Source organism: Syngnathus acus, chromosome 9 (assembly GCF_901709675.1).
Source record: "Syngnathus acus chromosome 9, fSynAcu1.2, whole genome shotgun sequence".
In the NCBI taxonomy this organism is placed as follows: Eukaryota; Metazoa; Chordata; class Actinopteri; order Syngnathiformes; family Syngnathidae; genus Syngnathus; species Syngnathus acus.
This window is the reverse complement of record NC_051094.1, coordinates 3160906-3178620: the sequence shown is the minus strand read 5'-3', so window position 1 is coordinate 3178620 and position 17715 is coordinate 3160906. Positions and strand designations below refer to the sequence as shown.

The following is a 17715-nucleotide window of genomic DNA, read 5'->3' as shown; positions in this document are numbered from 1 at the left end:
GAGTCCAGAATGCGATTCCGCGGAGGCGCGGGTGGGTAGGCCGCAAGTCTTCATTTGGGGCCTCCTCTGCCATTTCAATGCTAGATCACTTGTCCCAAGACAACTAACATGGCCACCGGGGAGCTAACAGCTGGATAAGCCTCAAGATAGTGAGCCAACACGAGTGACCGCTCGCTAACGCCATTTCATTTTTTTCAATGGACAACAATTCCCAGACATTCAAAAGTCTTAACCTGACATACGTTGATTTTCCCAGAAAGGTCGTAGCTGCAAATGGACACTCCATGTAATGGACAGGTGGGCAAATCTTTTTCTCATGGTGTAGTATAGAAGCTTTAAGTGCTACAAAGTCAGTGGATGTGGCCTTTCTTTGTTTTCCTGAGGCCGAAGTGCAGCCCTGGATGAATCGGGCCTCATTCATGGCTAATGTAGCAGACAGAACAGATGACTCCTCTTTCATCATTCTCCACGTACGCTCGCTCGCTCGCTCAGCCTCCCCCGTCGTGCACTTTCTCTCTTGCGCTGCTTGTTTGCCGCCCATGGCACCGATGTTCCGGAACGCTCGAGTCAAACGTTTCACAGATAAGATGAATATCCAAACTTGACTTGTTACGATTTACCGTCTCGATCTCACCGCGTAAACTCAGATAAAACACAAACTCTCCCATATTCCTCCCAGTTAAGAGACAAGGATTGTTTTGAGACACAGACAGATAGCGATAATCGGCGGCGTGTGTTTTCCTAAGTACTTCAAGAGCAGTCTGAAGAGTTCCTTCCACATTGGTTGTGTGGCTGGCTGGCGCAGACGCCACTTTGACCCTATGTTGTGTTTACACACGCTCGCTCGCTCGCTCATCCATCTCGCACACAATGCTGATGGAAGAGTGTCGAGAAATGAGGCATGTCGGCCATCGCCTCTTTGGTTCCAGCGAACGATGGCTGCTTAGACGCACGCACGCACGCACACGCATGACTTGCTTCACAGTTGGACTGAGTCAAGACATTTGTTAAACCAATAAACACTTTTTTTATGAGCTAGCAAGGTATTTGCTTTGAAGCTATGAGTCAAATATTGGAATGATCACAATTTAGGACTTGTCTGACTCTGCCAGATTCATCAACCCCAAAAAATTGCAGTTGATGACTTTAATTGTAGCTCACATACGGTGGAAGTAAGCACACAGATGGCTCCGTCTCGGGACCCTTCGCCAGTGACTGTGACACTGTCACACAGCAATGAAGAAGAAAAAAAAAAAGAGCTGGCATATGAGTCAGGCCCCACAGGTTTGGCCACCAAAGGTGGCTGAGTGCATTCCCAATCCTGGCAGAAGAAATGTAACCAAGCGTTACTTGGATTCAGACGAGCTGGCCCTCGGAAAGGACACGGCGGGAGCAAACTGGAGGGCCGCACAATGAAGCTCACTGGCTGGCTGGCTACATTTTGTGTAAAGACACTTTTTTGCGCGGCCGTTCTCCTTAACAGTCAAAATGGCACGAGAAGCACCAGAGTATTTTCCTCCGTCTGCTTGTGTTTAAAAAAGGCGCTGCCGTCTAGGTAGCAATGTTGACAACTATTTGACACATTTGAAGATTTGTGATCAACTAAGCAAAACGCTTGAGCCACATTTGTGCACGGGGTTTATGATTGAAGACCACCACGACCTACATGCTTGTGACTCTTGCCAAAGAAAGCCTCTTGGAGCTTTCTGGATGTTTGATAGCAAGAAGTCGACTTTTTAGTTTTTTTTTTATTTCTATTTGCAAAGGGAAAACGTGGCATCTTGGAGCAGAATATTCTTTCCATTTCTGTAAACTAATTGAAATGCGTTTTGCACAATCACACAATTAGTCAATGATATCATGAAGTATTTGTGGCCTGCCATGTGATTAGCAAGGTTTGGCAAAGCAAACCTAAAACAAAAAAAGCTGTCTGAAATAATGAGCATTTCTTTCAACTTCAATTAATTTGATTGATTTGATTGAATCGTTGCTGTGAACGTGTGCAAAAAAGCAAAGAGCACATTCGCTGGAACTCGATGAGGAAAGTATCTGTCAAGATTTGATGAAGACTCGCGTGCGCTTTGATTGTCTGCCAGTCCTGTCATTACAATTTATTTGCGCACAAGACATTTCCAAAGGCACGCCATGAAATTCAGGTTACATCATGTTGCGCTAAAGAGCTTCTCTGTCTTGTAAACTTGCAAGGTATACAGTCAAATGTAAGCAGCGGGAGTATTTTTCCACAGCAGCCTTAAAAAAATTAAAAAAAAAAAAAAAATTGGGCTGTGAAGATAGTCTTGTTGCTTAATCAACACCTGGAAAAGACTTTTGTTTCCGATGAAGATAAAATTGACTCTCATACAAAAATAAAATGTAATGAAAGCAGAATTGAAAGGGGAAAAAAAAACGTGTGTAACGGCTGCACGTGTTATTTTAGCTTTCCCTCGCTGCGAGTGAAGATATCCTGCATGTATTTGTCTCTCCTCATAGTCGTATGTTTACATTGAGCGGGACCGACCGCTTCGAGAGCCAGCAAGTGCCTCCAGCAACACAAGGCGCCGCCGCTCCAGCAAGGTGCGTGCGTTGATGAGCAACGTGTCGTGGAATATGACGTGACCGACATCAGGATATAACCCTTTGTCAATATTGCCCAGCACCCGTGTGCTAATGCTAGTTTGATTCATAAAACGGTGCAAAGAAGAGAGGGGGGGGGGCGTGAGCATCTGCAAGCATTTCCACTGATTAACACTAAACACTTCCTTTGCGCGTGACAGCTACGACAGGTAAGCGCAAATGAAAGACGATCTTCGCCCATGCAGATGCAATGCAACAGAAGCGAGCGAGCCCCTCCCTCCCTACCTAACTGCCTCCCTCTCTCCCTACCTCCCTCCCTCCCCACCTCGCTCTTGGCAGCAATTTCCACCTGGATGGCCTTCAACTATGTGCCAAGAGGATGTCACGGCAGCTCCATATCCTCTGTGTGACAGTGTAATTCCCTCTGCCCTGCAGCCATGTCTGCAAAACTCAGACAGTTTACATGTTCATGTGGCTACATCTCACCGGGGAAGAGCCACATGCCAAGTATTCTGCGCATTCATTTAATTTCTGGCCCTGGCAGATTAACCCCTCCGACATCAGCTGTCAGAGGTGCGATAAAGTCAAAGCGGGAGGTGCGTTTGATCTTGCCTCCAGTCTGGGGTAGCGCCGCCCTTTGGCTTTGTTAGCGGCCCACCGTTGACTCTTTGCTTTGTTGCATTTTAATATACCATTACCGCTAGCTTAGCTTAGCAATCAAAGTATTATGTGGGTGAATGGACGTGGGGAGCGGGAATCTGTCAAGCTCCAGACATTATCCAACGCAGGTATGTCGAAAGAAATCACACGTAATTAGGTCATTATCTATTTCACACTCCATTACAGAGAAAATTCAATTTAATTACCTTTCTAAAGCCAAGGCTGAGTCGTAGTCGAAGTAAAGACCGCTCACTGTAATGCGATATGACTTGTTTGAAAGCCTTTGTCATGCTATGCCCGTTTTAGGGATTGGCTAACGTTTGGGAAGCCTCTCGTTTTCAAAAACGCCTGAGCTGATAGCAAAAAGCTGGAAAAACGTCGGCGTCGCATCAAAACAAAAAGCCCTTCAGTCCACAAGCGGCGTCCTAGCAAAACGACGCAACGCGACTTGAGCTTCATGTTGCCGTGGCGCGTAAACACTGCTACAGTTACAAAAATCAATCGGATTCCATTCTCCAAAGTGTCCGTCTTAGGTGATTAATTGCCTTTATCAATTCGTTATATATTTCTCGATTCATTTTGTTTGACTAAACAACTTAGCCATAGCATTTGGTTGCGACATCTGTCATTTACGATTTCCCTTAACAAAGGGGAACAACCTGATTAAAAGCAGAAATCGGAAATTTGTTCAATATATTAGTCTCCGACTACCGGGTAAGCATCACAACGGCAAGAATGTCTTGACAAGATTACGGCTCGGTTTGCGTACAAACGTATATCAAGGAGGCAGGCGATAAAACAAAGACTTCCTAAAAGCGTTTCGGATTTCAAAGCCGTGTGAAAATTGAAAGACGGATTTCTCCAAAACAGGACGCTGCGGTCGTTAGCGGTAGCGCGAGTCAACTAATGAACACGAGTCGATAAACGGGTAATATATTAACCGTTGGCCGCGGAAGAAGCAAGAAACACCTCTCGTATACTCTGCGCCCCAAGCAAAGACTTATCGGACGACTCAAGCTGCAAAAGTAAAATGACCCGGTGACTGGTAAAGCTCTTGGGAGAGCTTTCCGGGCTCATCCATCAACGCGCAGACAGCATTATTTATTTATTTTGACTTTGAATGCTCACACCTCCAGAGATGTTTGCAGATTCATCTCGATGGTGCTGAAATGTTGAAAACGAGCAACAAACCGAGGCTCGGGTAAATTCTAGATTCTTACACGTTCTGCAATGAAATTGAAATCCCATTCAAAGCCACAGAGTCTGGATGGAATTTGGAATTGACATCACTTTGCTTCTTCACCCTCCACAGATGGGCCGGGCCGGAGCACTGTCCCTCCCTCCCTCCCTCCCTCCCTCCCGGTGCTGCCCTCTTGGCCCGCAGGTCATTGGACGCGCCGATTACCCGCAAGTCCTTGACACAAGACAAATCTGTGCGCTTTCATCTGTGTCGGTGGGTCGCCCCTCAAAGCCTCGTTACAGGATTGGCGCTCGCCAATTAGCACAATTAGCTTTTGGCAAGCCGCCGGCGGCGTCACACGGCACCGGCTTTGCGCTGATGCTACCTGACAAGCCAACAGATCAGTCATGTCTGCCATTGCGGGGGGTAAACTTGCTTCAGGAATTGAGCGCAGATGAAAAAGGATTGCGACAATCAAACAAAATATAAGGGTGGCTTTACCAGGATGATCGTCAAATCAATGTTTGACATTATCAATCACTTTTTGGGGGGGTCCAAATCATACACCCAAAGTTGTCTAACATAAATGTTAGTGCTTTATGTGACTACAAGTATTCAAAGCCCGAGTTTCTTCATCTTTTGAAATAAATGTGTGCGTGTGTGTGTGTGGGGGGGGGCATAAGAAGTGAACATCTGGAGGTGGTTGTGCCATGAAGGAATGCAGATGCTTGACGTAAAAGGCTCTGGATTGAGTGTGGATCGTCGATATACAAAATGCGTACGTGTGTTTTGGGGGGGGGCGCCCATTTTATAGGCGTTTAGAAATCTCACAGCAACATCTGATCAAGTCAAGATTTATAGAATGCGAGACTTCCATCAATCCTCACCAATTGACCAACTTAGTAGAAGAGCCGCTGTATGAATACGCTGTTAAAGCAAACTCAGACGATTGCGAGCGAGATGAGTGGAAGGCGAGGTCTGCTGAAACGCCTTCTGCTACAGTACCGCTCCAGATTTTTTTTTTTTTTATATTCCCTTAGCTGTTTAACCTCAGAGTCAGGCTTGGCTGACGATCTGGGGCAACGCCATTCAAGATGGCTATCTTCTCTCAAAACAAGAACCCAGGAAGTGTTCAGTCCGTCATTACCACAATTTTCTCCGAGCGTGGACTCGGCTCATTATGGAATCCGTAGAGGAGACCTTGTGCAACGTATCGACTGTACTTTTTAACTCTTTCCAGCTGAGGTCAGAAAAAGATAACGGAGACTACAGTGTCTATGAACGCAAATGGTGTTTTGGAGCGGAGGTGAGGGGCTGGAGTCACATGACTTTGGGGCTCGCTTGGCTAAACCGAATGACTCATCCGAGATGACTGAACAAGTCCTGCCTAATACAATTCAAAATCTGCCGAATTCTTTTTTTCAAATAAGCCCTTCGACTCAATTCATTCTTACGACTTACACATTTTGCGGCTTGGTCGCTCACAGCACCATTCTTAAGCGTGACCAGCCGACAGGTTTATTGGTGTAAAACACGGTTTGATCCCGTGTGCAAACATCTGCAGGGCTTGTTATGCTTGGACACCTTGTCTAAAAATACTCATCCTGCCTGAAGACCCATCCCACCTTATTCCCTCGCTCTTCATGTTTACTGACGGAATGCATTTGAGGTGCAAGTAGTTTCTACCTTGATTTGGGTTGGACGATGCCAATGCTTTGCCATGGCTAGCGAACCAAGTGCAAAATGGCGGGGCCCACAACATTTCGTTGGAGCCGTGAAGATACACACGATGTTATCCTCTTATTGAGACAAAGAGTCGTACGCTACCTTGGAGTGTCGAGGAACAAAAGTTAGCCTTAAATCTTCCTTGGGGACTTTGCATCACGGACAAACATCTTAAGAAGGATTTGACAGTAGGACCAGGCAATCTTTTTTTTTTTTTCTTTGCACAACTACAAGAAGAAGAAGAAGAGCAACCAAATTTCAGAAACAAAAACTGCAGTTTGCATTTTACAGGTGCCACATCGCACATAAACGTGCATTCGCAGACCTCCCAGGCTCATTATACCGCTCAAGTGGAAAAAGCCCCCACCCCCCCATCACTTTCACCACAGTATCCTCACTCTTGATGGTTCCCAGTAAACATCCAGCCCTGTCACCCTCCCTCCAAGATATCCTGGAAGAGGTCAACTGAGAGATTAAGACCCTTCAAATGGGGTCACGGAGATCAATGATCAAACAGGGAGCCGGGCCCGGCCCCCATGGCCTCGCTCAACCCACTTTATTATCAGGCTTACTGAAATAGAGACAAAAAAGCTGGCTAACAATTACTTCTCTAAAGCATGACCAAGCCACCCTCTTAATCTGCAATGGCGCTGGCACTGCACCAATCAGGATGTCTCCATCGCTTGAGATACAAGACTGCGCTCAAAGTAAAGTGCAAAGCAGTCAAATATTTTAGCAGGTTGTCCTGGAGGACGGCTATTTTAGGACGTGTCCCTGCTCCGCACCTGATGATGAAAATCTCATCAGTTCTGCGGGAGCCTGATCACGACGACACACCGGACGGAAGAGACGTTTGTTCTCGATTGCTTCTCGGAGAGAACGACCGAGGAGTCACCCGAGGGGGTGAGCCGAAAGCACATCCACGAGACGTACGAAACGTCTGCGTCATTCCGTCAATGAGTGTCTGTCTGACTGTTTGTGTCAAACGGATGATTAATGATGCGTTTGATGGTCGAGTGTTGACTGTCTCCGTTCCGCTTCTTGTCCACACTGTAGGGAAGTTCATTCAAGAAACCATTTCCAAAGAAGTGATGTCGATTACACGTTTGAGTCGTAGCTTGCCAATGGGCTGGAGAAGCAGATCCCGATTTGGTCCAGATGTTCTCCGACTCATACCGGGGCATTGTTTTCTTCACACTGGACTAAAGTTTAAAGGGATGATTCAAGAGCAGATTACCTTGGGTTTGAAAGAGTGACCGAGTGTTCTGTCATCTGGGGATTTGACATCAAAGTTTGATTCTTTGAGTTCTTGATTGTGGAGGAAAGCTGCCGTCGCGGGTAGTAAGCCCAGCCATGCGAGCCGACAACCCTTCATCATCTGTGTCATTCCGTTACATTTCCCACAAAAGTCAGCTCGGACTCTGGTTTGATTTAGGGATTACAGAGTTTCAGCAGTTTGGCTTTCTCATATTCCTCTACCTTAACAACCGCTGAGCGCTCCAAACACAGACAGCATTTTGTAAAACAAGAGCTTCGCAGTCCATTAGGCCCAACCATCCAAACAGACCTGCTTTGTTGAGGTGTTATATCAACAGGGTGACCCTCCACTCCTCGCCGGGCTTCCTCGGGCCCCCCAATGGCAGGAGATTGATGTCAACCAGGAATTTTGTTCCATGTTTCCTTCCAACACTGGCCCAGTGAGGCCTTAGCAGGTCTGCAGGGCCGTATCGGGCTCGGGCACCGGCACCTTTCTTCACCCCTCCCTCCCTCTGCCAGAAACACCCAAAGTCACAAAATGCCATGCTGTAAACAAGGCGCGCCATTGGAAAACAGCACGAGCCAATGGCCGTGTGTTTGTATGTTGAGGAAATGAGCCACCTTTTCTGTCAACACAGCAGTTCCTGGAGGCCAACACGGGGGGGACGCCGCCATTCATATATGGACGGTGTCATCATCAGGAAAGAATTTCAACCAACTGAATTTGGGTTCAGTATCTCAAAGATTCACAAATAATCTGCAACGCGGCTAGCGTCTTTGGAGGTTATCGGAATTTGCCGGAGGACACGGCTTCTTCGCTCAGCAAAATCAAATCCAAAGTGAAAATCTCAAGGTTAATAAAGCGACTCAACATGGGTTGCTTTACAGGCTTCAATCAGTGGTTGTAACAGAATACAGACCTTGTACTGACTGGGAGCTCTCACATCTATACCCGCATTCTTTCCGAACGCCGTACAGCGGGAGTGCCCGACTCGTCGATTGCGCCGCTGATCGCAAGTCGACCGTGAGGCGCCAAATGTGTGTGTGTGTGTACGTGTTATTTTCACATTATATTTGAGCTAGGCTACACTACAGCCTGGTTACTCCTCAGTGTCACGTCCACAAAAAGGTATACTTTGTTGAGAGTGGTTAGCAGTGTTTGGGTCATTTAAGTTGGAGCAACTTTATTATTGACATTTATGGCAACAATATTTGTTAGCACAACAAAGCAAGCAAATTGTTTGCACCAAAGTGATTTCTGAGCTATTTTAACTTGTATTTAACTTTTGCGAAGTTGCCCAACCTAGTTGTTAACTACGAGTTCACTGACCTCAATCATCTATTATGATTATTATTATCATACTACACTATGATCAATCATAAGTGGCCTGCTGAAGACTATGAATCATGAATCAAAAAGACTATGGATCATTATTTTATGATTATAAAGTAATTTGTTGTGTCTGAAATTGAAATAAAAAAGATAAAATGGAGAATGATTTGATTTGGATTAAAAATCTGACATAATGCATTAATGGTGCGCCTTATAGTCCGGTGTGCCTTATATAAGGACAAAGTTTTAAAATGGGCCATTCATTGAAGGTGCGCCTTATAGTCCGGTGCGCCTTATAGTCCGGAAAATACGGTAACTCCAAAACGTTTGAAAAGCAATGTGCACTAACCCTGAACATGACTTACACGTAAAAAGCTAATGGAAATTCTCACGAATATTAAAAAGATGCATAGCATGCAGGATATATATGGTTTCTCCTATAGGGCACATGTGACATCATTTCAGTGTTTTGGATTTGGGGGGGTGGGGGGGCAATTGTTTCTCAACTTTACGTTGATGTACAAGTTGGCAAAAAAGAAAGTTATAAAAGAAATAATAGTCTAGCCTTGGCAATCAGCACCAACTTTGATTCTAAAAGAATTTTACGGCAGCAAAGAGCTTCATCCACAGCTACTATATAGTGTACTTTACGAGCCATACTTAAATGGGACGACTAACTTCACAGTCTAACAACCCCGCGACAGGACGGATACTGTTGGACAAGGATGTGAACTTCTACCTACCCCGCGTGCGCGCGCAGAGGAGACACAACTGCACTTATGGCGTTTCAGACATGTACCTGTGTACGCTAAGTGTAACCGTCATTTAATATTAAGCACCTCGCTGGAGCATCTTGACCTGCATCAATAAGTCATGACGAGACAAACAATTGAGAAGAACCTCTTATTTTCTGAATAATTTACCATCGGAAAGGAATTTATAATTCACAAGGAACGTGACGATTGCACTAATCAGGTTATGGCGGCCAACCATTCCAACCGCCGGGGTAGAATTCGCTCTTCTTGACCACGAGCGGAGCCCTTTCAAGTGAACATTAAGTGCTAGAATGGGAACCTGGGGAGCCGAGGAGGAGACCCCTGCAGATGTTGAGCAAATGTTTGCTTAACATATGGAGGAGGCCTGACGCTTTCTTCTGGCACACTCCGGTGGTGGCGCGAGCTTACTATTTCCTTGTTGCTTCTCAAGAAGGGGGGAGGACGGGGGAGGATGTCATCTCAAGGCAACACTGCCATGACTTCATTGACGGGAAACGGTACGGAGGAAAGGAAGCACGTGGTGTGGGCAGTGACTGGTCGCGCAACGCTTCTTCTTTTGTGACTCACCCAATAGCAAGTGACACAGCGGTGGGTGAGTCAGTGATAATACATTCAATCTTTAACATCAAACAAACGCCATCAATGACTCAATCAAAGACGACGTCACGCTACGACTTTGAAACCACCGGGTTTTTAGTCAAACCGCTACGAGCGTTCGATTCGGCCAGATGACAAAAGCGTTTTTTGTCTCTCGGCCGAGGTGTGTGGGAAAAGTTGCAGGGTGTCAAATATAAAGTAAAACCGCTGGATTCAAAATTTGAATTTTGAACGCGACGTTTTGTAGCAGGCTTCCGATATGGGACGACACATCCACATGTCATTGCCTCTTTTCCCAAGATCAAGGCGGTCCTCGGCCAGGAAGACCAAGCTAGGCACGCGCGACGACGATGAGGCTGGAAAAGTGTGCTAGTTTCCAGGGCGATGACTTAAAAGGAGAAAAGTGGCAGTCCTGGAATTATCCTGACACACGTATGTGAGCCAAATTTGGGGGTATCAAAAGTAGTTTGAGCGCAATGAGCAGGGGGAACCTGAGAAAGGGCTAGCAGGGTCATAAATAGCACGGAGCTCATCAAAGCTTTAAATTCCCAATGATGGATTTGACATAGTTGAGCGAGGCACACATCGCATCAGTAATAGAAGCAGACCGAAGTCATTCGATTGAACCGACCGACAAAGTGCAAATGAGGCCTTTGGGCGACATCCATCCGCACCGCACGTGTCAATGGGGTTTGCAAACAGTTGCAAAAAGTCAATAGCTCGAGAAATTGATACAAGCCAGGGTCAAATATGGGCAAAGGACAGACACATCACGCTAAGACCAGTGAGCCCGGTCGCCACCAGACTGCATGAACAGGCTACGTGACGGGCAACGACAAAAAGAGCCGTGTTGTGGCCAGCGCGCGCTGCCGATTGAAAGCATCAATGAGATGAGTGGCTTTCCGTGACCGTTGTGACTTGTGCACAAATGCAATCAATCCATACTAATGACTTAACCCCAGTTAAACTGATTGGGGGCCAGTCAAAGGGTTCCGCTTTGGGTCATAGTAAGGCAATCTGCGAGAGGACCTTTCTCACTAAGGTTTCCCAGCGACCATTCCCCGTCCCTTTAACGGTGGCGGTGGTCCCAGCAAGGAAATACGGATGGCCCTCCCTGAAGACATTAAAATAGTCCTCGGCAGATGATGTATGTGTGTGCCAGTGAGTGAGTGAGTGAGTGACTGTATTTGTAGGAAACCGAGGCTCCGGCTTTTTCAAAACAGCGGCGAGAGTCGTAGTGGCAACGCTAGCCATAACATCCTACGCTGGCGAGGAGAGAAAGAGAGAGAGCCAGCGAGAGAGAGAGCGAGAGAGAAAAAAAGACAGGTGGAGCAGACTATCCTTGTTTGTTATTCCAGCCTCCACAAAGAGTGATTAATTGTGTCGTGCAGGGAGGTGAGAACACGACCTATAACTACATGACTATTCCATGACATTCAGGCCTCTTTTGCCAGAACAACAAATTATCAAGCAAGACAAATGTTGAGGGTTCTGACTTGGCCGTGACGATGACCACGTCCTACTCGGTGACTATACAGGAGTTAGGAATGAATGGATGATCGAATGAACAAATCAATGAATGCATTGATGAACGAACAAACAAACGGACGAACGGATGTCGCTGCGTTACAACGATGCTGTTCCAGTGTTAAAAGTTTGATTGCAAACAATAATCAGCCAAATATCAAAACAGGTTTATGTGCTTCAAGGAGAGTTGCGGGAAAAAAAAAATGGAATTGGGAGAGTTTGTGTCTCAGTCCAAAAACGTTTTCATCCACCATTTGCTAGCAAGGATTAAGAGCCAAAATAAATAACAGTGTTCCGTTTGTTTTTGAGCCCAAACACATACAGTAGAGCCTCGACTCGTTCCGTGAGCGCGCTCGTAACTCAAAAGCTCGCGTCGCAAATCATCCTACGCCAAGACGACGCTCACAACTGGTGGCTGGTTTTTTTCTTTTTCATCTTCCATTGTCAGTGTTGTGTTCTACGTGAATCTATTCCTGGCTATCAAACAATGTCGCCTGGCCATATCCCAAGGGTACACGTCAATAGTCTGCATCCTGTACAATTCATCCATCGAGTGGTCGCACGTCGGTTAAATAGCGGCTCAATGTGTACGTGTGACGCTTTATCAGACAATCGCGGTAGAAGCGTTCGGATTGCCGTTAAGTGGAAGAGCGGCGGGCGCCGAGTCGGGCCCCGGGTTACCTGGTTGGGCGTCCTTGCGGCGGGCTTGTCCTGGTGATTGGCGAGGATGAGGAAAGGCAGCGTGCAGAGCTGAGGGTGCTGCAGGGCCGAGTGCAGCTCATTACGCGCCGCCTCAAGGTCCTCGTCTGATGAAGCGCTGTCCAATACAAAGACGACACCCTGCGACCCCTGGTAGTAGCGGCACCAATATTTCTTGATGTTGTCAGCTCCTGCGGAAGGACATTAGATGGAGGGAGTCGTCGTCATTACTGATGTCAGCGCTGGCATGTAAGAAAATCAAACGGGCACCGGGGTAGAGAAGGGAAAGACAAATGAAATGCCTTATTCCTTCCTGAAGGTAAAATGCGTTCAAGGTCAAAGATGAAATAAATGAAAACAAATTTAAAGGAGAGAGAACTCAATCTTTTTCTAACGATTACTTGACACTGTTCATCTTTCCCTATTAAAGTGAATGTCAACGGACACGCAGACAGTCGGGGATTTTGAATGTGGGAAAACCGCAATCGACACAATTTCAAGAAGAGTTTCACAAATACTTTTTTAGTGACATGATTTCTTGCAGATATTAAGAATGTTAGATCTTACGAAGCTAGAAAAACAGGAGATACTGCAGAGTTCCCAAATAATAAAGATCTGACATAATGCGAAATGACCAAGTTGAAAAAAGACAAAGACATCCCCCCCCGCCCGCCCTCCTACTTCCTCCCCCGCCGCCCCCTGAGACCTCCATCTGAAGAGGAAAGCTGTTGGACCAAGTGCCACTTGAGAGTGACCCCCTCTCCTCTTCGCCGTGTCCGTCACGTCTCGTTGGCGACTTCTGCCACCTATTGGTGTGACGGCAGGACTTCTAAAGGCAGGATCACGAGTCGCACGTTCGAAATAATGTTCAGATCTTCGAGGAAGTCTTAAAAGGAAGATCTCGGCAAGATCACGAGTCACACGTTTGGAATAATGTTCAGATCTTCAAGGGAGTCTTAAAAGGAAGATCTCGGCTCTTTCTTACACTGTCTGAATCCTTCGAACCATTGTTACATTACACAGCAGTGCAGCTGTCTTGGATCTAAATCGAGAGCGATCTTCTCTGAAGGAAGTCAGTCGCTTAGGCACAAGACCAGGAAATTCCACGACAAGTTTTTTTTTTTCACATTTGGACCGCAACACATTCATCTGCATTATACAATTATAACACTGGTGAAAAGTGTTGAAAAGGGGGGGAAAGCGTTAACAAAGAGAGGTCAAAGCGAGGTCTCTGCGGAATCAAATGGCTTAACTAACGTCTGATCTGAGGAAAACACGTCAAAGCGGCCCACCCAACCGGTCCGGTCCCCCTTCCAGCTCGAGCTCCAGCTCAGCCAAGAAATACTTTGTCAGCCCTCGCTTGCTGGCAGATGCAGATGAAGACAAGCTCAAACAAGGATTCAAATAACTTCATCAACGTGACGCACTCTCATTTAGTTGAGGTCAGCGAGAGATCGCTGAAAGGGAATCGCGGGAGTTGACGCACGTGTTGGTTTACCTCGTAAAACATTTTTTTTTTGTAACCCGGTCAAAAACAGCGCTCAAATGAAGGACATTTTGTTCCAGCGGTGGTGCGGTAGGGTTCAACAACTGACGAGAGAAAAAAAAAAAAAAAAAAAAAAAAGACAATTAAGCCTGCAACACGTTTAAGGTGAACCGCAAAAAAAACAAAAACATATTGTCAGGAGCTACTGAGAATCCCTTCAAAAACAAATTGCTCTTCCCGACATTACTAATGGAGTCCACATTGGCACATTTTGTTTATCTGGGGCTACAAATGGATTTTTGTTTGTTTGTTGGAAGACTTTTAAACAACAGTTCCTAGCCGACATTTCATCTCTCGTACACACAATCCTTGGATTGTGCACCTGTCATTCGCATTAAGTCGTCGTGATTCCCAAAAAGTGGTAGCGAGCGCGCCTCATTGAATGCGGGATGGCGTTGCTGCTGTGCGACGAATGGATGAATTCAATCATGAATGATGTCACAGTGGCTTGAACTTTATTTGAAATCATTTTAAAGCATTATAGTTCTATAAGTACAATTCAGTTGTCTTTAACTTTTCAGTACCTTTCTTTTGAACCTTTCTCGACTTCAATGTGCAATTCATTTCAATGACTTGATCATTTTTTGTTTTTCCAAACTACATCCGGTCTTTAAGTTCAAACTGTGTACTTAGTAAATTTGGAGGTGGTCATTCGAATAAAAAGTTTGGGAATCACGAGTCTCGATTTTTGTCCGATGGGCTCACTTGTAAACGGTGAAAATCTGAATGAAAGGTGTTCCGTAAACAAAACGATTCCGGAGACTTTGTGGGTGTCGAGGAGCAGCTCTGGCAGTTTGCTTACTCGGCTGACGAACGAGCCGAGGTCGGATCTGGAGTCGTGACGTTTGGAACACAGCTGTTTGGAAGTCAACAGTAAACAGGAAGTCCCGGACTGACACATGCGTTGTGCAGACGCATGTGGGAGACCGATAAATATTTGACATACAGTGCTCGACGTAAACAAATGTTGCCGTTCGAAGAGCGGACTTTTGAATAAAACAGGGGGGGGTCACCCTTTTCACATTTCAAATGGAACAAAGAAAATGAAGAGAACAAAACACCTTTGTGGAGTTTCCAATGAATTGCTTCCAAATGACCAATACTGTGCAATCTTTAGGATGTAAAAATACGTGTCCGCCATGTGCATATGGCGGAATGTGCCGGTGTACTTCCAATTATGACAGGCACAAACGCTAAAGAACAACAGCCAGCGATGACTGTGGATTATTTGGACCACCTCTTCATCAGCTGTCATAGTGTGGCATCAAAGCAGACTGTGAAATGGTCTGTCTAGACTTGACGTCACATCGTAGTCCAGCTTGCACACATGCGCGCACACACACACACACACACACCTGACAGCGGCTGAGTTACAAATATTTGTCACCCGAAAAGGATTTGATTCAATGCGTCCGTTTCGCTGCAGTCGTCAGAGCGACCTCTGAACAAAATGAGACACAAGTCTCCCTCTGCAATGCACAATTTCATAAAGACGTCACGGAAAATCTATTTGTCTCGTTTGACATTGCGTGACATTATTGTTAGCCATCAATCAGAAAAGCACATTCAATGCCTATATGGCACCTTTGTCAGAGCTGCAACGTGTTTTGGACACAGGCAAATTTGTAATTGAGCAGAATTGGGAATACTTTTGTCCTTGTTAGTCCGAGTTAATTGTAGGATTATTGAGAATATTGCATTTTACTGTACTTTCCTGAAAGTGGCAAGACGTGAAGCGTAGCGGCAGAAGAATGCCAGTCATCGTGTTTAAGAGCTACGATCTCAAAGTGCGCTAGGTGGGCTCCCTCTAGTGGTACGCAAAACAATCACCGAATGAAACAGTCCATGCAGCAGTGTCGTTAATGATTCTTTTTTTCTAGTTCTGCACTGTTGTTTCGTAGAATTCTGTCGCTTTTAACTTGACGACGTCTCCATGTGACCTTTTGAAAGAGATTTTGAAAATATATATTAGTACAACTTTGATGAGTAAAACATTCTAAAAACTAAAACAACCTAAATACAGCTGATTGTAAAATATGTTGACTTCAATTATTATTTAAGCGTCTTATTCAAGCCCAGTGTGTAACTCTCTCTGCATTGGAGTTCACTGGCCCGGCCGGATTTGTCGTAAGCTCAAGCTGTCCTTTAAACCAGAAAGAAGCTTACCCTGATGTATGATGCCCATAATACTTGCGGGCGCTCTTGAAATGCCCGTCGCAAACATGCATTTGTGCTTTATGGCTCAATTTACTTTGGGCCAACCCGATGCTAAGCCTCGATCTAAACGAAACGGACATTTCAAGTGATTTGTTCATTATTTGCTGTTATTTTGCTAATTATGTTCGTAGAACGGAGCGTTCTTGAAGCGATATTCGGTCCGGAAGCTTTGCAAACTCCCGATGTGTCTTTCCCACATTCATCCGCAGGCAAATCATTAATTCAACAGCCGCGATGGACTTTTGAACCCCTCGCACTTAAAAGACAACTAACTATATGCAAGACTCGATGCATAGTTCCTCCTACGTCATAGGCATCCGAGAGGAAGCAAGGAAATACAGAGAAAGTGCTTCTTGCGTTTTAACAGACCCCTCTCTGCCCCGTGCCTTAGTCAAGGCTGAGTGAGCAGGACAAGCTACAAATGTAGCGTGTAAAGCGTTTTTAGGCACACATCTTGTATCGTTTTTCCGCATCATCGCAAAGTCATGCAAAATATCACAAAAGCTAACACAGGCGTGTTTGCTTGTTTTAAAGCCGCCTGCAGCCGAAAATAAAGAAAGACAAAGTGTCCAGAAAGTTACAAGGGCTCGTTAATCGGGCGACCGTCGGAAAGACTCATTACTGACAAATGGAACGACACGCGAGGTGAGCGCTTCCCCAGACGCCGCCGCGCATTTGGAACAAAGTCTGCAGTCGAGCAAAACGTACGGGAAGTGTGTCAACGTTTCACCTTAACCGGCCGGCAACCTCGTTCCCCGAATAGAAAGCGGTCAGTGGAGACGTCATAACATCATACCTTTTTTTTCTTAGGGGGGGGGATTTATGAATATAACAATCAACTTGTTCCACTGTATTTTGTCCACACAAACAAAAGCCAATGGTTGCTAAGAAGCCATTCCAGCATCCAAAAGGACAAATTCAATTCCGGCATCCTTGCAAAGTCCTTTAAATCAAAAGTGTCATCCTCAAGTCAAGTGTTATTTTCAAGCAGCAGAGCAGCTTTGACCCAAAGCAGAAAATCCTCTTTGCCCAAATTTGGTAGCGCTCACGTCGGCGCTCTTCCACTGCCTCTTTGTATGTCCTGTACGTGCGTTTGATCTTCTCAGGAGGCCATGTTGGGTGAGTACACACTGAAGCTGTCACATGCAGAGTGTGCGGAAGACAACATCAATCAGAACAACATTCAACAAAACAATACGTCTTGTGTTGCCGGCCGGGCTGGTGGTAGTAGGACAACTTTGGGCGCCCCCTTGCCTCAGGCTCCCTTTAAGGTAAGATAAGGGGGAGGGGGGCTCCCCGTTGCCTTTCCGTGTGTTTACGCCGCTCCACTTCAAGATCGTGCATCTGTGCTTGTTAAAAGGCTTCCTCGAGTGCTATGCACTTCCAGGAATCGCAGCGTTTAGATTGAAAACATCAACAGCTCTGATGTCAGCAGGGGTGCAAGACGGTGAGTGACGCTATCGAGTGGGTGGGGGGGCACCATTTCGCCTCCTTTACAAACCTAATGACAATTTGAAGATAACAAAATGGTATACCGGAAACTAAAAACAAATAATGTTTGCAGTACTGAATGCTGAGTGAAAGTGGAATTTAAGACTCCCAAGGAAATGTAGTTGTGCATTTG

The 17715-nt window shown here is 45.8% G+C and overlaps 2 protein-coding genes across 2 annotated transcripts in view; one reads left to right on the top strand and one right to left on the bottom strand.

Annotated features, from left to right (window-relative positions):
- The window catches only part of LOC119127193, a 665522-nt gene that overhangs the window by 500707 nt on the left and 147100 nt on the right, over nucleotides 1–17715 (top strand). The gene's annotated exons all lie outside the window — the stretch shown is intronic.
- The window catches only part of LOC119127295 (ADP-ribosylation factor-like protein 15), a 51673-nt gene that overhangs the window by 14820 nt on the left and 19138 nt on the right, over nucleotides 1–17715 (bottom strand). Inside the window, exon 4 of the mRNA XM_037259206.1 lies at nucleotides 12311–12519. Within this exon, the coding sequence (XP_037115101.1) occupies nucleotides 12311–12519 (209 nt within the window). The remainder of the gene's footprint in view (nucleotides 1–12310; nucleotides 12520–17715) is intronic.